The 25,519-nt window shown below is 40.2% G+C and overlaps 1 protein-coding gene across 1 annotated transcript in view; it reads left to right on the plus strand.

The window, feature by feature from the left end:
- The window catches only part of LOC150088287 (cubilin-like), a 1,623,406-nt gene that overhangs the window by 1,476,769 nt on the left and 121,118 nt on the right, over positions 1-25,519 (plus strand). The window contains exon 43 of the mRNA XM_090370104.1: positions 16,918-17,053. Coding sequence (XP_090226230.1) covers positions 16,918-17,053 — 136 coding nt within the window. The remainder of the gene's footprint in view (positions 1-16,917; positions 17,054-25,519) is intronic.

Genomic DNA, 25,519 nt, shown 5'->3' on the forward strand with positions numbered 1-25,519 from the left:
CTGAAGAAAAGTAACGCCGAGAGCGAAAGAGAAAACCAAGTTTTTTAGATGCAGAGGAAGCAATATTTGTAATGTGTTGTGCCAAGAGAGATTAGAAGTCAGGGTAATCACCAAAAGAGATATATCATTTTGCCTAGAAATCGGAGTGTCACTAAAGATAAGCATAGGAGCAGAAGAATCCTTTTTGCAAGATATACGACAAGACTGAGTTTTAGAAGGGTTGAAATCCACTAAGTTGTCTTTGCCCCACTGGAGAATTACCTGAAGATCGGCATTTAAGGAATTGGTAGCAGATTTTCGAGAAGTTGAAGCTGATTGAGCAGGACAAGGTTTCTCAAAATGGAAAGTTGAATGCAATGTGCTATCGTCGGCAAAACTATGGATAGGATTTCCAGTCAATGGAAGAAGGTCATTGATATACAAGAGGAAAAGAGTGGGGGAAAGAACTGAACATTGGCAAACCATAAGATGGAAGCTTGTTTAGAAGACCTTTATGCCAAACACGATCAAAAGCCTTTGAGATGTCAAGAGCAACTACTTGTGTTTCACCGAACCTTTCCATTGAATTAGTCCATAAATGGGTAACATAAGCCAGAATATCACCAGTGGATGGACACTGAAGGAATCCATACTGGCGATCGTTGATCAGACGGAAGGTTTCTAGGAAGTTTAAGAGTTGGCGGTTAATTGATTTCTCCATTACTTTAGAAAGAGTAGAAGTAATTGCAATGGGACGATAATTGGATGGGAGGGATTTGTCACCCTCTTTAGAAACTGGCTGCATATGAGCAAATTTCCAAGCAGAAGGAAAAACACCTTTGGAATAAGAAAGTGAAAAAAGGCATCAAAGAATAGGAGTAAGTTCAGGAGCATAGGTTTTGAGAACAAGTGGAGAAATACCATGAGGAACTGGAGCTTTCTTAGCATCAAGATTCATCAAAATCCTTCTGATATCCTTTTGATGGAAGACCACAGGAGGCATTGAATGGAGCATGCTGGGAATGGTGGGAGGTGTTTTACCAAGATCATTAACACATGAGTTGGAAGAAAAATGGGATGCTAGCAGGTCAGCTTTATCCTTGGCTGAAGTGACAACAGAACCATCTGGTTTGGACAGAGGTGGGAGCAGAAATGGGCAAAAGTTACGGCCAATAGCTTTGGCAAGAGACCATAATGCTCGGCTACCATTAGGGCAAGAAGCAAGTTTTCTACTCTTAGCCTGTTCAAACTCTAGTTTGGACTGATTAATAACTGCTTTACAATTGTTGCGAGCTTTGGTGTAGGCAGAAAATGAAACTGAAGAATTAGAATCAAGCCAATTATGATATGCAACATTCTTCTCTTGAACAACCTTAGCACATTTATTGGAAAACCAAGGTTTAGATAAAGGATGAGATTTTAAAGTGTAATGTGGGATAAAGGATTCCATTCCTGCAAGAATAATTTCACTGACACGATCCGAGCAAACGTTGATATCAGAATTTTCGAAACAGTAATCCGACCAAGGAAAAGAAGAAAAGAAGTCTTGCAGGTCATCCCATTTTGCATTCTTGTAATGCCAAACAACACGAGGTTGGGAATAGCCATGAGATAAAGGTTCCATTGGAGAAGAGACAATTACCAAGTTGTGATCTGAAGTGCCTAAAGGACCTCTTCCTTTGACCATGTACTTAGAAGTGTTGTTTGTGAGAAAAAGATCAAGTGTATTGGCTGTATGATTAGGATTGTCTGGTTTTCTTGTAGGTAAATGAAAAATATGTGCTAGGTCATTAGTAATTGCAAATGCCTCAGCATCTCGACCTGCTGGGTCGGTGTGACTAGAAAATAGAAGCCAGCTGGAAGTTGTGAACATTAAAATCACCAAGGAAAATTATCTCATTGTTTGGAAAGTTGGACTAGAGAAAGTCAAGTTGCAAAGAGAGGAAGTCAAAAAGCTCCAAAGAGCTACCATTCAAAGAGCTACCATTCTCCCAACTCCATTAGTGGAGTTGTGAGAATGGTAGAGACAACAGATGAATTTGACACAATGAGGTAGAGAGATTTTAAGCCAGAGAAGATCAAAGAGAGGAGATTCCAAATTGCCAAATCTCTGACAGGGAATATCAGAACCGATATATGCACAAGTACCAGCTTTGAGGCGAAAGGAAACAGGTACATGTATACCTGCGTGTACACCAATGCTAGGAGTTTGGTAAATAAATTTGATGAATTTGAGGTATTGCTCAAAACATCAAAGGCAGATATTGTTGGGATATCAGAGACGTGGTGTCACACAGATTTAAGTAATGCGGAACTGGAATTTGGGAAATACAATGTATATAGAAAGGATAGACAGGACAGGAGGGGAGGAGGGGTTATGCTATTAATTAAGAAACACATAAAGTCAAAGGAAGTGAAGCCAGTTGACATCGATGGACAGGGCAGTGTCGAGTCAGTTTGGTGTGACATAAGCATAGGGAAATCAAAATTGAGAGTAGGAGTGTGCTATAGGCCTAATGACTCTGATGAGTATAATAATATATTGTACAGGGAAATAGAGTGGGCCAGTAAATCAGAGAGTCTTATAATGGGGGATTTTAATTTCCCAGATATTGACTGGAAATTGTGGGTTGGTCACTCGCACACTAGCAAGGCTTTTGTGGATTTATTGGATGATTGTTTTCTACATCAGCATGTTCGTGAGGCAACAAGAGGGAGCAATACTCTTGATCTGATTATCAGTAGTGATTCTTCATGCATTAAGAACCTGCAGATAAATGAACCACTAGGTGGCAGTGATCACAGTGTGTTGAAGTGGGATTTACTCAAGGAGGTAACTACCATCAGAGGTAAAGGGAAGGGTTTTTGTTTTCGTAAAGGCGACTATGATGGTCTGAGACAGTATTTAAATTCTATACAGTGGGACCAACTGATGATGTTACCAACAGCAAACTCAAAATGGGAAGCATTCAAGGAACTAATCTTGGTGGCTACCAGGCTTTACATACCAACTAAGAAATATTGTTCAAGGTTTAGGCCTAAATGGTTGTCAGATGGACTAATGAGACATGTGGCAGAGAAGAAAAATGCATGGGATACATACAAATTAATGGGTGACATGGAAGCCTATGATAGATATAAGTTGGTCTGTAACCAAGTCACTAAGGAGATTAGGCAGGCAAAGGCAGACTACGAAAAATCCTTGGCAAAGGATGCAAAGAAAAACAGAAAGGAGTTCTTTACATACTTGAACTCGAGAAGGAAAGGGATGAATCAGATTGGTCCACTGGATATTGATGGTTCAACAGTTGAGGATCCTGCTCAGGTGGCTAACAATCTAAACGAGTATTTTGCATCTACATTCACGCATGAGGAGTTATTCAGGAAGGTGAATGATGTAGGTAAAGTAAACATTGGCAGTGAGCTGGATGATTTTGTAATAACTGAGAGGAAAGTGGAGGAGAGATTGTTGAGGATAAACATGAAAAAGGCACCTGGGGTGGATGGGATCTATCCAGTTATATTAAAGGAGGCAGCAAAGGAAGTATGCAAACCCCTAGCCATAATTATGAGAGCTTCTTTGGACTCAGGGGAGGTACCCATAGACTGGAGATGTGCAAATGTAACCCCAATTCACAAAGGAGGATCAAAGGCTGACACAAGTAATTATAGACCTGTTAGTTTAACTTGTGTTCCAGGTAAATTAATGGAGGCACTGGTTAAAGAAGCACTGCAGGATCGTCTAGACAAGAATTCAGTTATAGCTCAGACGCAGCATGGTTTTGTTAAGGGCAGGTCTTGCCTGACCAATTTGATTGGATACTATGATGTAGTCACAAAAGAACTGGATGCAGGGAATAACTTTGATATTATATATTTGGATCTTAGAAAGGCTTTTGATACTGTTGCACATGGAAGACTGCTGCACAAATTGGAGCAGTGTGGCATTGGAGGCAAATTGCTGCTATGGATAAGGGGATGGTTGAGTGGCAGAAGACAGAGAGTGGTAATCAATGGACACTGCTCAACGTGGACTAATGTTATTAGTGGAGTTCCTCAAGGTTCAGTGTTGGGTCCATTGTTGTTTTCGGTGTTTATGAATGATATTGATGATGGGATATCAAGTTTAATGTCTAAGTTTGCAGATGATACAAAGGTTGGCAGGGTCGTTAAGGACACTACTGACGCTATGCTGCTGCAACAGGATCTGGAAAGGTTGAACAGATGGGCTGAGAGGTGGCATATGAAGTTTAACATTGACAAATGTAAAGTACTACATATGGGTAACAGTAACCCCAGAGCAATGTATCAACTCTGCGGTACTACACTGACAGTGGTGGAGAATGAAAAGGACCTGGGGGTAATTGTGCAGGCAGATATGAAGTTCTCTGAGCAGTGCAGACGAGCTGCAAGAGTAGCTCATGGTGTCTTGTCAATGATATACAGGAATTTTTCTAGCAGGGATAAGGAGGTGATTATTCCCTTGTATAAGGCAATGGTTAGGCCACATCTTGAGTACTGTATACAGGTCTGGAGGCCTCATTTCAAGAAGGATGTAGAGCTGCTGGAACGGGTACAGAGAAGGGCAACAAGATTAGTAAATGGAACAAAGGGTTGCTCTTACGAAGAAAGGCTTAAGTTTTGCAACTTACAGAGTCTGGAGACTAGGCACCGGCGAGGTGATCTGATAGAGGTGTATAAGGCTTTGAATGGTTTGAGCATGCTCAATGCCAATGGGATTCTTCATCTTTCTCAGAATAATCACCTCAGAGGGCATAAATTCAAATTGAGGAAGGACGGATGTCGGATAGATGTGCGGAAATTTGCCTTTGGGCAGCGGGTGGTTGGTTGGTGGAACCGACTTCCATCACTTGTTGTTGAAGTTGATAGCCTAAACAAATTTAAAGCTCAACTGGACAGGTATTTCGAACGAACGGAGGGGTGAAATGGGAGAGGGTTTTTTTTTTTTTTTTTTTTTGGCTGATGCTGAATAACCTTGCTTTCTTGCATCATATGCCTCTACTAATGCTAATGCTAATGCTAATACAGCGAATAATTTGGTCATCTGAGATGAGCAGTAGTTGAATCAACCGATAACTGAGATTCTGTCAGAAAAAGTACATTAGGTTTGGCAGACTGCAAGTGGAAATGGACATCATTGAGATTAGAATTCAGACCACGTATATTTGTGAAATGAATTAGGAAGTCCTTATGTATCCAGGAGACTTTCTTGTCACCCAAAATATTGCCAAATTTCTCAAATTATATGATCTACAGACAAGATAGGAACTCAGAGTTTTCAGCACATGAAGGTGTAGCCATTCTTGTAAATTCTAATGTACCATCCAAACCAGTCCAATTAAGAACCAATCTAGAAGCTGTGGCTGCCCGCATTACAATGTGTATTTCAGTTACACTTGTTTCCATTTATATTCCATCATCTGTATCAATTCTGCATTCAGAACTTGATAACCTCATTACTCAACTCCCAACTCCAATTTAACCCTAGGGGCTCACATCTGGTGAGTATGGGCTTGGCACACTTAGGGTCCTGAGCTGGATATCATCATTTTTTCTCTTTCCTGGTGATTCCTTTCTACTTTTGACCCTTGTTCTCTCTCCCTCTCTCTCTCTCTCTCTCTCTCTCTCTCTCTCTCTCTCACACACACACACACACACACACACACACACACACACACACACACACACACACAAACTCACTCTCTCAGGGTAATTCAGAATTTTTTTTTTTTTTTTGCTGGTGCAGCATAAGCCTCGGGCTTCTTCCTTGCACTATATGGCTAATAATAATAATATTATTATTATATCAATTTATTTCCAAAGAAATGTCCCTTTACAGCTATGCAGCTAGAGAACACGAGTTACATACAGAGATTAAACCTAAATGACAGACAAATGCATTGTGTACAGAGCCTGGATACAGTATACGGCCTTAAATAGCCTCTGAATGAAGTATGAAGGTACTTCTCATCTGTATGAAGGTACATACAGATACATCAGAACGTGGATAGCGCGGCATCTCAGAGAGACCACCTACAGTGTGACCTTACCATACATGTCTGCAAGAATGGAAGATCTGTAGGTTCTGTCCTTGCAGAGCTTCTCAACGTCTATGGCTAATCTATTCAATATTTGGAAGGAGCTATGTGGAAACATGTTGTCCAGGGAGGACATGCTATGCAGCTTTGATCTGTATGGTGATGTGTTGGACTGGCATCTTATAATAATAATAATAATAATTTGTCTTTTTAATGACTTTAATTCATTGTAGTGGACCCCATCCATTCTGGGGATCCACTACAATGGAGAGCAAAGGCAAATTGATTGAGGAATTTATAAATAACAATGATCTTAATTTACTCAATACTGGATCTACTTCTGCAATTGACTTGTCAGTTTGTTCACCATCCATCTTTCCAATTATGACATGGTCAGTATTAAAAGTAAAAAAAAAAAGTAAAGTGCAGCCATTATCAACCCACTGCAGGATGGAAGCCTCCTCAACAATTCATGCTGAGGGAAATGGACCATAATCTGCCACGCTGGTCCAGTGCGGGTTGGCAGATCGACCGTATTCAGCAGTCAGGGGCTTGAACCCCGATCTACTCAAAGAGCGTGTGCTACTGCACTCCCGCTCCTGCCCACTCGGCTACGGAGGCCGTCGGTCAGTATTAACTGATCCCTTTAATAGCAATCACATGTTCAAAGCAAACTGGGATGACTATTTTCCAAAATACTTTTAGATAGAATTTATGTTCTACAGAAACCAATTGATGATGTAACCACTTACATAACCAACCAGATTCTGACTGTGGCTAATGCTTCCATTGCAAAATCCAAGACATATCATACCTAGAGAGTCGCACCCAGAGACTCGAAATCACTGGTGGAATGCAGTGCTTTAATGCAAAACAGGAGAAAAATTGTGCTTGGAATAATTTCCGCATGTATCCTACCACCAGTAACGTAACAAAAGCAAGACAAAATAGATGTAAAAAAAAAATAGATGAAATGTGACTCAACGATTGGCTTTGCTTCAACCATAACAAGAGACACTGACATATGGCTCATTGAAGAAGGATATAAGCCCTAAATGGAAAATTTGTAAGGCTTCCCTCTCCGATACTTCATTGGAAAGGGAAACACTTATCTACCCCTGAAGAAGTTGCTAATGCATTAGCGGAATTATTCTTCACAATCTCTGCTTCTGCTTCCTATGCATCCTCTTTCCAAAACATTAAAGCAAGTGCAGAACGGCATAAAATCAACTTCTTCATGCACCGCTCCTTCCTATACAACCAACCCTTTACATTCACAGAACTCAAAGAATCATTACATCCAATGGTGCTGCAGGCCCCGGATGGTATTCATTACATGATGCAGAAGCTTTTACCTTTTAAGGACTTGCATACCTTGTTGATCTTCTACAATCGGATCTTCTATGAAAATGCCTATCCTTCTTCCTGGCACCATTCTTTCATTATTGCCATACCAAAACCAGGCAAAGATCCTTCTCTGGTTCAAAATTATAGGCCTATGTCTCTCACAAGTTGCTTGGGTAAAATTTTCAAAAGGATGGTTCATAGTAGGCTCACTTACATCCTGGAATCGCAGAATCTGCTGCCAGCCCATCAATATGGCTTTCAAAAAAGCAGATCAACCTTAGACAAGCTCATCAAAGTTGAATCTCACATCCGCAATGTCCTTGTCAGGAAAAATCTAGTTATAGTCAACCTAGACCTTGAAAAGGCATTTGACACTACCTGGCGTCATGGTATTATTATGAATATTTATCTTCTGGGACTTAGGGGCCATTTGACTGAAGTGATTCAAAATTTCCTGCAATTGTGCACTTTTCAGGTCCGGTATAAAAACATACTCTCTGCTTCTCACATTCAGGAAGGAATCCTGCAGGGATCAATACTTATTTCAACACGTTTTGCAGTTAGAGTTAGCAGCATGACACAAGGTATCCCAAAAACTATTGAATCATATATGTTATTTGTTATTTTGGGGTTTTTTTTTTTTTTTGGAGCATTAGCAGCTAAGGCCATATTGCTCCGGGAAATGCAGTGGTCATTCCCTGACCTTTCTGCATCCTCCGTATTTGGTGGTGACGGGCACGAACCCCGATCTAATCAAGAAGCATGTGCTACGCACTGCTGCCCCTTCTCACCTGGCTACGGAGGCGCTTCAATCATATATGTATGCAGACGACCTTACCATTTCCTGTCAGTCTCAAAGTATCAGTGCCATCTAACAACAGCTCCAACTTGCCATATATAAAATAAAATCCTGAACTTTGCGGAACAGTTATCGACTATCAGAAAAGAAATGTACTGCCATTCACTTTTGCACATGGAGGGTTCTCCATCCTGATCCTGACTTGCAAATAAATATTACTCCAATCCCACTTGTCACTACTGTTTGATTTCTTGGACTGATATTAGACAGCAAGCTGAACTTCCAAACTCACATTACTCACTTAAGAACTATATGTTCAATGCATTTGAACATACTTCAGTCTCGTCCATGTCTTGGGGATGAGACTGATGCACACTTCAATACATCTTTACAGAACTTTAATCCGGTCATGCTTAGATCATGGTTGTCCAGTATATGACTCTAAATATGATCCAGCACCGTGCTCTTAGGACTGCTTTGGGTCTTTCAGGACTTCTCCAATCCAAAGTCTATATATTTAATCGCATGATTCTCCATTAGATCTTCGTAGGAAAACCTTACTGCTACAATACGCTGCTAAGATCCAGAGCTTTCCATCGCATTCCAGTTGGGAGCATTTTTATAATACTCTGTGGGATTTTTTCTGAGAGCAAGCCAAATGAAAATGGACCTGCTTCACTCAGGATTAAAGAGCTTGTTCAGAGTTGGAATATCGTTTTCAGTGATATTTTTCAGGACACAACTGCACCTGTTCCACCTTGGATGTACATTTCTGCCTCTTACGATGTACACTTTCTTCAGTGGGGAAAAAATGTCATACATTCCTGTAATATCAGGCAGTTGCACTCAGCTAACTCTACTCTGAACTCCCATGCCTATAAAATCTATACTGACAGATCGAAAACTGCCAGTACAGTAGATGATGCTGCAGTGTTTCATTTACTTACTGTTATAGCCTCATTACCATTAGCATGCAGCGTCTTCACAGCTAATTATATGCCATCAAATTAGCACTTAGTAAAATTATTGAGCTTTCCATCTCATCTGCCATGATTTACGCCAACTCCCTCAGTGCTATCTCTGCCATAAGGAAGAATTTTTCATCCTATCTTGAAAGACATTCATTCCCGGTTAATATCCTGCAGCGTGTCCAATCTGATTTTTTGCTAGATCACTGGCCATTCTGGCATTCAAGGAAATGAAAGTGCTGATATTGCCGCTAAACATCCCCAATTATCTCTCTCACAACATCCTCAGGTTCCTTACCTGATATATAAGCCTATCATTCACAAAGCATTCTACGACAACTGGTCACAGATCTGGTAAAGTAACACCAACAATAAACTTTACCAGATAAAGCAAGAACCAAAGCTGTGGCTCTCTGGCTTGTGACAAAACAGACAAGAAGAAGTGGTATTGGCAAGACTCGGAATTGGAACACACCCATCTCTTTCTGTTATTGGGAGAAAACCCTCCTCAGTGCTCATCCTGTCAGACACAACTTAATATGTCTGTTATTTTTTGGTTGATTGTCCCTTACATTCAACCATCCGGTCAAATACTTTTCAATCACTCTCAATGTTGAAATATCACCTGATTTATCTCATTTCTTAGGAAATTAAGCAAATATTGAAGAACTTTTATTGTATTTAAAAGATATTGGCTCATTCAGAAGCATATGATTTAACATCTATAACTATGTGTTGCCTGGAAATATACAGTGAACAGACACAATCTGTCCTCAGTAGCCCTTGTGTCGTTAAGCCCAATACCAATGATTGCAGTATAATTGCATGCCTGTCTGGATGATCTGCATTACTTCTTTAACTAGTGATTCGATTATTTTAATAATGGAATCACTGGTTAAAGTTATTCCATTATTTTAATAATGGATCCTCTGAATTCAGGGGACCTCCCCTGAATCCAAAGATGTTCTTATATTTATGGCTCAGGGTTTGATTACCTCCTTTTCTGACTGCCTTAATATAAATGGATAGATTCCATTCCCCCCAGGTGTCCTTTTTATATCCATCTTCAACAGTTCTCCATCTCCAATTCATCAACATCTCCACCTTGCTTTCAGTTTTCACAAAGTCATCTGGTAATCGTCTGGCATCCCCTTCCATCATGTGTGAATGTAGAGGCAAAATATTTCTAAAATTTCAATTTGTCCACAACCTGAGCAGGGTCAACAACAGTTAACCCATAGATATTAAGTGGCCCAAAGTGATCCAACTCCTTCCTTCTACTGTTAATATAAGCATAGAAGTCTTTGCTATTTTTCTTTGCATTCTCTGCCAGAGACTTCTCATAATCTGCCTTAGCTTGCCTAACCTCCTTTGTGACTTGATTACAGACTAATTTATATCTACCATAGGCTCTTGCATAACTTGATAATTTATATGCATCCCATGCACTTTTCTTCTCTGCCATGTGTCTCAGTACTTCATCGTTCATTTAGGTCTAAGCATCAAGTAGTATATTTTTTTCGTTGGTGTGAAAAGCCTAGTAACTTCTTGATTATTTCTCTGAACACCTCCCATTTAGAATTTTCTGTTGGTAACATCATCAGTTGGTCCCACTGCACAGAATTTAAAAACTGTCTGAGACCACTGTACTCAACCTTACAAAAGCAAAAGTCTTTCCCTTTACCCTTGGCAGTAGTTGTCTTTAATTAAATTCCATATTAGTACACTGTGATCGCTGCTACCCAGTGGGTCTTTCATCACCTGTGCAGTTTCTTAATGCATGAAGACTCCACTGATAACCAGATCACGAGTATTGCTTCTCCTGATTGCTCCTCTTACATGCTGTTGTAGAAAACAGTCATCCAAGTAATCCAAAAAATCTTGCCAGTAGGTGAATGACCAACCAACCAACTCCAGTCAACATCTGGAAAGTTAAAATCCCCCATTATGAGACATTCTGATTTGGTAGCCCCTCTATTTCTCTGTGTAACTGTTTGCTATACTCATCACAGTCCTTATGCTTATAACACACTCCTACTCTCAATTTTGTTTTCCCAGTATTTATACCCCACCAAACTGACTCAAACATTGCAGTAGTCAGTCCCCCATCTTAACTGGATTCACTGCCTTAGATTTAATATGCTTCTAAACTAAGAGTGTAACTCCTCCACCTCTCCTGTCCTGTCTTCTTTCTGTATACATTGTACTCTCCATATTCAAATTCAGCATCACATAAGTCTGAGTGACACCATGTTTCTGCTATTCCTACAATGTCTGCATTTGATAACTTAATTGGTACTTCAAATTCATCAAATTTATTTACAATGCTACTAGCGTAAGTGTACATGCAAGTATACATGCACATGCTCATACTCTTAGTTTCCCTAACACAGCCCATGTATATATTTGTTCCGTGATGGCCCACAGCAGGGCCTGAAGTCCCAGACAACTTGCTTTCCATGCTGCTGCATGTACTAATAGCAGTGCCTGAGGCTCTAGTTATACTACTAGTCTACATATCCCCCAAGCTAGCACTTTTCTGACCCACTCATCACCTCGATAGCTTCAGCAAATATTTTTGCGCCACTTCTATTCAAGTGTATCCCAAAAATAGTCTCTCCTCTTAACAAGCACAGACCATGCTGTGAAAAATTCTTTCCCGGGAGCCTTGCACAATCTCTTCAGGGCTGAATTGTTTGACAAGGCTCTCAACATATACTCCCTCCTATCCTGTCTGGGCAGAATTGCTGACACTTTCAAATTCAGTCCTAACTTGCCACTTTTTCCCAACATTGCTGTATGTGTTAAGTAAGTTCTATGGTCTCCTACTCTTAATATCATTAATGCCAAAGTATACAACAGTATCACTTTTTGCCCCCTTAAAATATATCTGCTCTACAATGTTATCTAGGCGCATTATAACCGTAGTAGCTTACGCGCCTTTAAACTCCCATAACAACAACAAAACAACAACGTTATCTAATTTTGACCCTAGCAGACATATGCCGATCCTATTCCACCTATTCTTCTTACAGAACGTATTTTACAGCTCCCCTGACAATAACTATCTCCTGTGGGACCAGCACATTCTGCCTTGGTGATTGCTGTTGTTTGTTTTCTGATGCACAAGTATGAGCTCTGGAGTTGGGCAGCTGAGAGCTTTCAGAGCTCTCACCCCATTTTAATTCCTTCAGCATGATCTACTCTATGAATATATAGAATAAATTCAGCCTACTCTTCAGTAGGCTGAATTTATTCTCTTTCATCGAACCTCAGGGTCCTTAGGAGACAGTCTCTCGGGTACGAAAAGATATGGCTTGCTAAAACACTGATGGTACTGATATTCAGGTGACACTTGTGTGTCAAGTATACCAAATCACTGTAATTCTATGACAACCAAATTCTCTGCTTGCACTTTCATGATGGTGGGACTATTAGTAACCCTAGGTATAACCCCAGTGTGCAAGTTCTGATATGATACAGTTAGTATACTGGAGTTAACCACCCAGGTGTGAACCAACATAAGAAAAGGTCAAGGCATGGAGTTCATATCACACAGTGGAATGCTACCACTCAGTATTACCAAGCAACACAAAGTGGTAGATGAATCTCATCAAATGGTGCAATCAACGTGGTGAAACCTATGTTTAGTCTCCATAGCTACCCTCCATTTCTTGATCAGCTAGTTTATAATATCGCTCCCTCTACTCCGCCAGACAGTGACTGGAAGGAATCTGAGTTGTGTGTGTGTGTGTGTGTGTGTGGTGGGAGCCTTGTCAAGGAGCTGAGTATATTCTTGCTGTGTGTATACCATATCCAAAAATTTCCTTACTTCATACATGTCACCTCCACCTATTCTTTTATATCAGAGAATATCAGGGCAAATGTCTGCTCTGATATTCCCTGTCTGAGATAGTAATTTGGAATCTTCTCAGGCTTAAAATCTCTCTATCCCCATTCTGTAAAATTCATTTACTGCCTCTGGTGTTCTCCCAATTCACTAATCACTTGGAACCCTTTGGCCTCCTTTCCTTGAAACTTGACTTTCTCCAATTAAAGGTTCTTAACAATCGGGTAATTTTCCTTGGCGATTTTATTCTTTGGAACTCAAGCTGCTTGAGATGCTGAGGCTTTTGCAATTACTAATGATCTTGCACAGAGATTGATCATTTACCTACCAGAATACCAGACAATCATAACCACACACCCAACACTCTTGATCTTTTTCTCATGAAACAACCCTTCAAAGTACATGGTCGAGAGGAGACGTCCTCTAGCCACCTCAGATCACAACTTGGCCTTGTCCTGCTAGTAAGTTGGCTAAAGCCAACTTATTAGCTGGACAAGGCCAAGTTGTGATCATTTTATAGTAGAGTCCTGCTAGTAAGTTGGCTTTAACCAACTTACTAGCAGGACTCTACTATAAAATGGCCAGAAATATGTATGTAATTAGCATTAGTAGTGGGATATAATGCAAAAAAGCAAGCTTATACAGCATCAGCCCCAAAAAAAACTTCCCATTTCACCCATCCATTCACTCCAAAAGTTATGCCCAGTTCTTCCTTGAATCTGTTTAAACTATTTACTTCCAAGACAACAGATGGAAGTTTGTTCCAGCAATCCACCACTTGCTGGCTAAAGGTAAATTTCTGCTCATCTATTCTGTCTTGTTGTCATTCTTTCTACTCATTCCAGCAGGTCTACATCCTAAACTAAAATGAGACCGCCAGACCTGTATGCAGTACTCAAGGCATGACTTGACAATTGCTCATTTTCTGAGCAGTGCAGACAGGCTGCTGTGGCCGACTGTCTGCACTGATGAGAAAACTACATATCTGACTGCAGAATTATCCCCAGATTTTTTTCATTCTCCACTACCCTGAGTGTAATACTGCCCAGTTGGTATGTTATTCTGAGGTTACTGCTACCCATATACACTACTTTCTATTTGTCAATATTAAACTTCAATTGCCACCTGTTGCTGAAGCATACCGTCATTACTGTCATTAATAACCCTGCCAACTTTGTATCATTTGCATACTTGGTCATTAAGCCTTATATATCTTCTTCAATACCACTGATAAATATAGAACACAACGGTCCCAACACAGAACCCTGGGGGACTCCACTAGTAACATTAGTCCACAAAGAGAGAAGACAGAAAGTGGTAATCAATGGACACTGCTCATCGTGGACTCATGTTATTAGTGGAGTCCCTCAGGGCTCAGTGTTGGGTCCATTATTGTTTTCTGTATTTATAAATGATATTGATGATGGTATATCCGGCTTAATGTCCAAGTTTGCAGACGATACAAAGGTTGGCAGGGTTGTCAAGGACACTACTGACACTATGCTGCTGCAACAGGATCTGGAAAGGTTGAGCAGATGGGCTGAGAGGTGGCAAATGAAGTTTAACATTGACAAATGTAAAGTACCACACATGGGAAACAGTAACCCCAGAGCAACGTATCAACTCTGTGGTACTACACTGACAGTGGTAGAGAATGAAAGGGACTTGGAGGTGGCTGTGCAGGCAGATATGAAGTTCTCTGAGCAGTGCAGATGGGCTGCAAGAGTAGCTCATGGTGTATTGTCAATGATATACAGGAATTTTTCCAGCAGGGATAAGGAGGTGATTATTCCATTGTATAAGGCGATGGTCAGGCCACACCTAGAGTACTGTATACAGGTCTGGAGGCCTCATTTCAAGAAGGATGTAGAGCTGCTGGAACGAGTACAGAGAAGGGCAACAAGATTAGTGAATGGAACAAAGGGGTGCTCTTACGAAGAAAGGCTTAAGTTTTGCAAATTACAGTGTCTGGAGACTAGGCACCAGCGAGGTGATCTGATAGAGGTGTATAAAGCCTTGAATGGTTTAAGCATGCTCAATGCTGATGGGATTCTTCCTCTAGCTCAGAAAAATCACCTGAGAGGGCATAAATTCTAATTGAGGAAAGACAGTTGTAGGATAGACGTGCGGAAATTTGCCTTTAGCCAGCGGGTGGTTGGTTGGTGGAACAGACTTCCATCCCTTGTGGTGGAGGTTGATAGCCTAAATAAGTTTAAGGCTCAGCTGGACAGGTATTTTGAACGAATAGAGGGGTGAAGTGGAAGTGGGTTTTTTTTTTTTTTTTTTTTTTTGGCTGATGCTGCATAAGCTTGCTTTCTTGCATCAAATGCCTCTACTAATGCTAATGCTAAGAGCAGTATCCATTGATTATCTCTTTGTCTTCTCTCACTCAACCTTCCCTTTATCCATAGCAGCACTTAATGCCATACTGCTCCAATTTGTACAGTAGTCTTCCATGTGCAACAGTATCAAAAGTTTTCCTAAAATCCAAATATACAATATCAAAATTATTTTTTGCATCCAGTTCCTTTGTGATGACATTATAGTATCCAATTCCACATCATAGTATCCAATCAAATTGTTCAGACAAGACTTTCCCTTAACAAACTATGCTGTGTGTATTACTGTAGGCTTCTCTAGATGATCCTGCAATGCTTCTTTAACCAGTGGCTCCATTAGCCAGAACAGAAGTTAAACCAACAGGTCTGTAATTACTCAGGACCTTTGATTCCCCCCCCCCTTGTGAATTAGGGATACATTTGCCCGTCTCCGGTTCCTGGAGACTTCCCTGAATACAAGGATGCACTCATAATTATGGCTAAGGTTTTGCTTACTTCCTTTGCTGCCTACTTTAATATAACTAGATAGATTCCATCCATCCCAGGTGCCTTTCTTAGTTTAACTTCAAAATTTTGATTTCTCCTCCACTTTCCTCTTAGTTACAAAATCATTTAGCTCCCTGTCGCCGACCGGGCTAGCCGAGTGGGTAAAGTACCTGCCCGGCAACCCAAAGGTCGCGGGTTCGATTCCCGCCTCGGGCTTGGATCAAAGTACTGCAAAAACCTTTGGAGGTGCAATATGGCCACAGAAGCCGATGCGCCAACAACTACCAAATCAAAAAAAAAAAAAAAAGCTCCCTGTTAGAGTTTGATAAAATTCTGGCTTCCACTTCTCCATGTGTGAATGTAGATGCAAAATATTCATTCAGTTTGTCAGCTACCTGACAAAAATTGTAAAAAAATATTAAAAAAGCATTAATTTATCTTTTAAGATTGTTTATATGAAATGTCAATATATGGTAGAAAAGGAATTGCACCAGCACAACAGAAAAACAATTTCCATAATTAGAAACACTGATGGGCATGATGGCCGTAACATTGGATTGGCAGTGGGATTTTACTGTGTTACAGTGGGTGCAACATCAGACTGTAAAAGGGTTAAGCATGTAAAATGCCTGCATTTCATTACAAAAAAAAAAAAAGTCAAAAAAAAAAAAAGTCAAAAAAAAAAAAAGAATTGCAGTAACCTTACTCAAAATACTCTCTTCACTCTCTTCTTTTTTTAAGTTCTTGGGGCAACTCAAAAAAATCACAGTATGTTATGAAGAAATGTTCTTGAAAAGTACAGAAGGGTGGGGACGGCTGTGGTTATGTATGTGAAGCTATACCATTTTTAGGGTTCACTGGGTAATTTTTACTGTGGTGCATGTGCTCCTGGATTAAAAGATGCCTCTACATGAAAAGGAAAAATCATATTTAAAAAAAAATAAATAATGCTTTGTGCTATACATGAAATGATAAAATATTCTCTTTTTCAGATATTAAAAGATGATATATATTTAATTAAGTTTTTTGCTTTAAAAATGGCATACAAGTATTAGCATTTTTATATTTTTTCCCTTCCTTTTTTAATTAGGACTTCATTGCACCACATCGATTCTGTGGAAAAACCTTGCCTCCTGAAATCTATTCAGCACATGATTTATGGTTTATTTTCACAAGTGATTCTAGTGGCACTGGGAAAGGTTTTTCTGTTACCTACAAGGCAGCCAGTAAGTTATAGGTTTTTTGTAATTAATGTTATGAATTATCATGTTTAAATAAATATAATAATTAATATGTGCGGATAAACTAATTATAATATTTGGCTGATGCTATATAAGCTTGCTTTCTTGCATCATATGCCCTACTAATGCTAATGTCTGTGAATCTTTATAGTTTTAATTTTGTATTGCATAGTTGACTTCAGCAGTAGAGTAGAATATTAAAGTATGATGCTGCACATCTGCCATCTTTACAGACTTACATTAAAGAAACCATCCATCTTTGTTGTTGTTTGTTTGTTTGTTTTTTTTGTTTTCAACCCCTCTTGTGTTTCTTTCACCAGTGTAACATTTTCTCTGTCTTCTTTGAAAAAAAAAAAGCTACATTAAATTTAGATAATTACATCAGCCTGCAATAACTCTATCAGGAAAAAGATGCCCAGAAAGAATGCAGTCCAACAGTGGTGCCCTGAGCTTGGTGACCCAATGCAAAGAGTTCACTGGGCAGGGAAAACCTCCACTGTGCAAGGATCATCTAGCCTAACAGCAAAATAAATGCCCAGAGAGACCAATAGAACTCTCAGGAATAGCTATACAGTGCTCATCAGGACTAAGAAAGAGGATGGCTATCAGGCTCCTGTTGGTACATCCGGTGATGTGGACCCTTGGATTGTTGTGTATCAAACTGTCATGAACAAAATGCCCATAGGAGAAATTGTCAACACTACTATCCAACCTGCCAGAACTGTAACCCTTACCTGGGAGGACTCTGTTAATAATATCCTCAGTGCCTTATTCCCTGAAGGTGACCAGGCAATTGCAGAAAGGCAGATTGATATCTGTGCAAACCACGCCTGCTATGAGAATTGTGCCACTGAGCAACCCTTTATCTATAAGGAAATGATTGCAGCCTTGGAAAACACCAAGAATAACAAATGCCCACAACATGATCTGGCGGAGGTGATTAAAAAGGTTGCCTCTGCCTGCTTTAAAAAGATCCTGAACTCTAAGCATTTAGGGCATAAGCCTCAAGCTATGGGAGAGTCAGAACTATTTATAAAAATAGTGCAAATGCATCAGAAATACATAGCTATATCTGAATAAATCAGAATATTGGTAAAACGGCATCGTTTTAAGTTATATCTCATAATGTGAATACCTTCACAATGAGTTGCCATGATATTGCACTACTTCAAATAAGTAACGCTTCACCTAAGGAGAAGACTAATGTTACTTGTTCTCAGATGGATACCACCACCCAGACGGCATTATACTTCTTAACTGTTTTGCCATCATTGCATCACTCGGGTACCTACCCACCCATCGAAGAAGGCCAAATAGCCCTGAAACGGTGCCGTCTGGGTGGTGGATCCATCTGAGAATAAGTAACATTAGTCTTCTCCTTAAGTGAAGCGTTACTTATTCGAAGTAGTGCAATATCATGGCAACTCGTTGTGAAGGTATTCACATTATGAGATATAACTTAAAACGACCGTTTTACCAATATTCTGATTTATTCAGATATAGCTATGTATTTCTGATGCGTTTACGCTATTTTTATACATAGTCCTGACTCTCATAGCTTGAGGCTTATGCTTAGAGTCTAAATACATGATACACCATCAGGCATCTCTCAGATTGTGGAGTTATACTTCATAACTGTTTTGCCATCATTGCATCACTCGGGTACCTACCCACCCACCGAAGAAGGGCCAAATAGCCCTGAAATGGCACCACGGGGAGCCCGATGATGTCCAGAGTTTCCAAGAATAGGTAACAACAGCTTTCTCCACTGGGGAAGCATTGCCTATTCGAGGAGTTTATGAGTTTTTGAATGGTGTGAGTTGAAGGAGTTACTGTCCCTTTCATTCTTCTACACCGTTTCTTTTCTTCTTCCACTCCTACTATTACTTTCCCCTCTACCTTTTTGCTTTTCTAAGTCTAACAGGGACAAGTGGATAGTCGAGTTATTATCCCACACATATACAAAATAGCCCTGAAACGGTGCCGCCTGGGTGGTGGTGGTATCCATCTGAGAATAAGTAACATTAGTCTTCTCCTTAGGTGAAGCGTTACTTATTTGAAGTAGTGCAATATCATGGCAACTCGTTGTGAAGGTATTCACATTATGAGATATAACTTAAAACGATGCCGTTTTACCAATATTCTGATTTATTCAGATATAGCTATGTATTTCTGATGCGTTTGCACTATGTTTATACAAAGATCCTGAACCTATTTAACAACTGCCTTACCCAGGGTATCTTTCCTGACACCTGGAACCCAAGGCTGATATTGAAAAACCCAGATAAATCTCCTGCTGATCCAAGGTTTTACCGACCAATAGCTTCTACCTGTGCTTGGTAAGATTCTTGAGTATTTATTATTGTAGAGGTTGAATGACTACTGTTACCAGGCAAATCTGCAAAATGATAGGCAATATGGATTTAAAGCAGGTAAATCAACAGAGGATGCAATGTATCAGTGAATCCTATTTGCAGCAAAAAGGCTAAGCCACACAGATGTGATGGGCAACCTGTACAATATTATGAATAGCTATCTAAGTAACAGGAAAGTAGTAATCTGAATGAGTTTCAAACAGCTGCACAGAACTGTCACTAGAGAGTGCCTTCCGGGGCTCAGTCTTGGTGGCCCCCTTCTTCTGGATGATTATAATGGACTCTTAAACACAGATCTCACTCCTATGGATACCACTGCCTTTGTAGACGATCTGGTTCCAATTGTGAGAGCTGACACCTATGCAGAGTTAGGAAAATGAGTTATGAGGAGCAGTACGAAAGTAGTGCCTCCTATTTTTTCCCTCAGAAAATTTAATTCCTACAGTGATGCTTTTTACATCAATTAATCCTCAGTCATTAATGAACAAACTGTTATATTTCCACAAAGTCATCATCATTTTCTATGCACTTCCACCATCTCTGAGCCAGGCACTATATTCCAATCCTGTAAAAATCCTTACTCTTGCTCTGGAAGGCTTTGAACACTGTGCTTAAGCTGGTTGTCATCTGAAAAATAGGTTCCACAGAGTGTATCTTTCAGCAGGCCAAAGAGGTGATAGTCTGAAGGTGCAAGATCCAGGCTATGAGAGGGGTGAGGAAGTTTTGCAATGGCCTCCATCAGGTGCAGACTGATGTGGGGTTGTGCATTGTGTTGGAGAAGAAAAACCTCATTAAGGTTTTTGTCCAGCTGAACTCTACAGATGCTGGCTTTCAGCTTTTTTAATGTTTCCACATATCGATCCAAGTTGATTGTGGTGCCAAGAAGTCCACAAGCAAGATCCCGTTTTTGTCCCAAAAAACTGTCGCCATGACTTTACTGAAAGAAGGCTGTCTTTTGAACTTCTTCTTGCGTGGTGAAATTTGATGGTGCTACTCCATCAACTTTCTCTTCATTTCAGAGTCATAATGGTGGACCCAGGTATTGTCAGCTCTGACTATGTGTGTAAGAAAAACCTCTCCTTCATTCTCATAGTGCTGGAGACAGTCTCTACAGATGACTTTCTTGGCTTCTTTGTGTTCATGTGTTAGCATTTTCAGGACTCACTGGGAGCAAACCTTGTTGCAGCCTAGTTCCTTTATGATGGTTATCACAGCAGGTTTCCTTATACCTACTGCATCAGACGATTTGCATGTTGTGATGTGGCAGTCTTCTTTGATCAGCATGTTGATCCAGTCATTGGCATTACTGGCTGGCTGCTTTGGGACTTGTCAATAATGTCACTTTTCCCACTCTTAAAGTGTCTTATTCAACTTCTAACTATACTCACATCTACAGTATTGTCACCATAAATATTTTTGAGATGTGCATGGATTTCAATAGGCGTCACTTGTTCTCTGGTAAGAAATTCAATCACTACTCTTTGCTTGATATGTATATCTGTAACATTCACCATTTTGAACTATCTGTGCATTGCATTCACAAGACCAATCAGAGTGCCACTCAGTACGGTGAAACTAGAGATCTCTAGTGACCACTCAGTGATATGCAACATGATCTACGGTGCCATGTTTGAAAGCAAAAAAAATTAGGAGGCATTACTTTTGTAATGGTCCTTGTAATTTGGCCCTGAAAAAACTACAGGAATGGACCAGTGTTCAACAGCTAAAAATAGCTCATGACAAAACTATTATCATATTGCTTAAAGAAACCTTAAACCCTTGCCGAGGTCCTGTTATAAAAATCAGCAACATATCTCTGAAGTTTGATTCAGGAACTTAAATACCTGGGAATTCAATTTGAAACTAACTTTTTTTTTACCCACATTTAGAAAACTTGACTAGAAAAATACAAAACTAGGCGGCAGTGATCACAGTGTTCTGAAGTGGGATTTACTCAAAGAGGTAACTACCATCAGGGGTAAAGAGGAGAGTTTTTGCTTTCATAAAGGCAACTACGGTGGTCTGAGACAGTATTTAAATTCTATACGGTGGGACCAACTGATGATGTTACCAACAGCAAATTCAAAATGGGAGGCATTCAAAGAATTTATCTTGGAAGCTACTAGGCGTTACATACCAACTAAGAAATATTGTTCAAGGTTTCGGCCTAAATGGATGTCAGATGAACTAATCTGACATATGGCAGAGAAAAAAAATACATGGGATACATATAAATTGATAGATATATATAAGCTGGTCTGTAACCAAGTCACAAAGCAGGTTAGGCAGGCAAAGGCAGATTATGAGAAATCTTTGGCAAAGGATGTAAAGAAAAATAGCAAAGAGTTCTTTACCTCTGTAAACTCTAGAAGGAAAGGGATGAATCAGATTGGTCCACTGGATATTGATGGTTCAACTGTTGACGATCCTCCTCAGGTGGCTAACAAACTAAATGAGTATTTTGCATCTACATTCACACATGAGAGTTATTCAGGGAGGGGAATGCCAGAGGTGAAGTAAACTCTGGCAGTGAGCTAGATGATTTTGTAATAACTGAGAGGAAAGTGTAGGAGAAATTGTTGAAGATAAACATAAAAAAAAAAGGCACCTGGGGTGGATGGGATCTATCCAGTTATATTAAAGGAGGCAGCAAAGGAAGTAAGCAAACCCTTAGCCATAATTATGAGAGCTTTTTTGGAATCAGAGGAGGTACCCATGGACTGGAGATGTGAAAATGTGACCCCAATTCACAAAGGAAGATCAAAGGGCAACACAAGTAATTATAGACCTGTTAGTTTAACTTCTGTTCCAGGAAAATTAATGGAGGCACTGGTTAAAGAAGCACTGCAGAATCATCTAGACAAGACTTCAGTTATAGCTCGGACACAGCATGGTTTTGTTAAGGGAAAGTCTTGCCCGACCAATTCGATTGGATACTATGATGTGGTCACAAAGGAACGGGATGCAGGGAATAACTTTGTTATCATATATTTGGATCTTAGAAAGACTTTTGATACTGTTGCACATTAGCATTAGCATTAGTAGAGGCATATGATGCAAGAAAGCAAGCTTATTCAGCATCAGCAAAAAAAAAAAAAAAAAAACACACCACTCCCATTTCACCCCTCCGTTCGCTCGAAATACCTGTCCAGTTGAGCCTTAAATTTGTTTAGGCTATCAACTTCAACAACAAGTGATGGAAGTCGGTTCCACCAACCAACTACCCACTGGCCAAAGGCAAATTTCCGACATCCGTCCTTCCTCAATTTGAATTTATGCCCTCTGAGCTGATTATTCTGAGCAAGATGAAGAATCCCATTGGCATTGAGCATGCTCAAACCATTCAAAGCCTCATACACCTCTATCAGATCACCTCGCCGGTGCCTAGTCTCCAGACTCTATAATTTGCAACACTTAAGCCTTTCTTCGTAAGAGCAACCCTTTGTTCCATTCACTAATCTTGTTGCCCTTCTCTGTACCCGTTCCAGCAGCTCTACATCCTTTTTGAAATGAGGCCTCCAGACCTGTATACAGTACTCAAGATGTGGCCTAACCATTGCCTTATACAAGGGAATAATCACCTCCTTATCCCTGCTAGAAAAATTCCTGTATATCACTGACAAGACACCATGAGCTACTCTTGCAGCTCGTCTGCACTGCTCAGAGAACTTCATATCTGCCTGCACAATTACCCCCAGATCCTTTTCATTCTCCAACACTGTCAGTGTAGTACCGCAGAGTTGATACGTTGCTCTGGGGTTACTGTTTCCCATATGTAGTACTTTACATTTGTCAATGTTAAACTTCATTTGCCACCTCTCAGCCCATCTATTCAACCTTTCCAGATCCTGTTGCAGCAGCATAGCGTCAGTGGTGTCCTTAACAACCCTGCCAACCTTTGTATCATCTGAAAACTTGGACATTAAACTTGATATCCCATCATCAATATCATTCATAAACACCGAAAACAACAATGGTTGTTGTTGTTTGGTTTTTAGGAGCATTAGCAACTAAGGCCATATTGCTCCAGGATATGCGGTGGTCATTCCTTAACCTTTCCGCATCCTCCGTATTTGGTGGTGACGGGCTCGAACCCCGGTCTAATCAAGAAGCGTGTGCTACGCACTGCTGCTCCTTCCCACCTGGCTACGGAGGCGCCTAACAACAACAACAATGGACCCAACACTGAACCATGAGGAACTCCACTAATAATATTAGTCCACGTTGAGCAGTGTCCATTGATTACCACTCTCTGTCTCCTGCCACTCAACCATCCCTTTATCCATAGCAGCAATTTGCCTCCAATGCCACACTGCTCCAATTTGTGCAGCAGTCTTCCATGTGCAACAGTATCAAAAGCCTTTCTAAGATCCAAATATATAATATCAAAGTTATTCCCCGCATCCAGTTCTTTTGTGACTACATCATAGTATCCAATCAAATTGGTCAGGCAAGACCTGCCCTTAACAAAACCATGCTGCGTCTGAGCTATAACTGAATTCTTGTCTAGATGATCCTGCAGTGCTTCTTTAACCAGTGCTTCCATTAATTTACCTGGGACAGAAGTTAAACTAACAGGTCTATAATTACTTGTGTCAGCCTTTGATCCTCCTTTGTGAATTGGGGTTACATTTGCACATCTCCAGTCTATGGGTACCTCCCCTGAATCCAAAGAAGCTCTCATAATTATGGCTAGGGGTTTGCTTACTTCCTTTGCTGCCTCCCTTAATATAACTGGATAGATCCCATCCACCCCAGGTGCCTTTTCTATGTTTATCCTCAACAATCTCTCCTCCACTTTCCTCTCAGTTATTACAAAATCATCCAGCTCACTGCCAATGTTTACTTTACCTACATCATTCTCCTTCCTGAATAACTCCTCATGCGTGAATGTAGATGCAAAATACTCATTTAGATTGTTAGCCACCTGAGCAGGATCCTCAACTGTTGAACCATCAATATCCAGTGGACCAATCTGATTCATCCCTTTCCTTCTTGAGTTTAAATAGGTAAAGAACTCTTTTCTGTTTTTCTTTGCATCCTTTGCCAATGATTTTTCTTAGTCTGCCTTTGCCTGCCTAATCTCCTTAGTGACTTGGTTACAGACCAACTTATATCTATCATAGGCTTCCATGTCACCCATTAATTTGTATGTATCCCATGCATTTTCTTCTCTGCCACATGTCTCATTAGTTCATCTGACAACCATTTAGGCCTAAACCTTGAACAATATTTCTTAGTTGGTATGTAAAGCTTGGTAGCCTCCAAGATTAGTTCCTTGAATGCTTCCCATTTTGAGTTTGCTGTTGGTAACATCATCAATTGGTCCCATTGTATAGAATTTAAATACTGTCTCAGACCATCATAGTCGCCTTTATGAAAACAAAAACCCTTCCCTTTACCTCTGATGGTAGTTACCTCCTTGAGTAAATCCCACTTCAACACACTGTGATCACTGCCACCTAGTGGTTCATTTATCTACAGATTCTTAATGCATGAAGAATCACTACTGATAATCAGATCAAGAGTATTGCTCCCTCTTGTTGCCTCACGAACATGCTGATGTAGAAAACAATCATCCAATAAATCCACAAAAGCCTTGCTAGTGTGCGAGTGACCAACCCACAAATTCCAGTCAATATCTGGGAAATTAAAATCCCCCATTATAAGACTCTCTGATTTACTGGCCCACTCTATTTCCCTGTACAATATCTTATTATACTCATCAGAGTCATTAGGCCTATAGCACACTCCTACTCTCAATTTTGATTTCCCTATGCTTATGTCACACCAAACTGACTCGACACTGCCCTGTTCATCGATGTCGACTGGCTTCACTTCCTTGGACTTTATGTGTTTCTTAACTAATAGCATAACCCCTCCTGTCCTGTCTATCCTTTCTATACACATTGTATTCCCCAAATTCCAGTTCCGCATTCCTTATATCTGTGTGACACCACGTCTCTGATATCCCAACAATATCTGCCTTTGATGTTTTGAGCAATACCTCAAATTCATCAAATTTATTTACCAAACTCCTAGCATTGGTATACACGCAGGTATAGATGCACCTGTT

This window comes from Mastigoproctus giganteus, chromosome 3, assembly GCF_048544385.1.
Source record: "Mastigoproctus giganteus isolate SK-2022 chromosome 3, ASM4854438v1, whole genome shotgun sequence".
NCBI lineage: Eukaryota > Metazoa > Arthropoda > Arachnida > Uropygi > Thelyphonidae > Mastigoproctus > Mastigoproctus giganteus.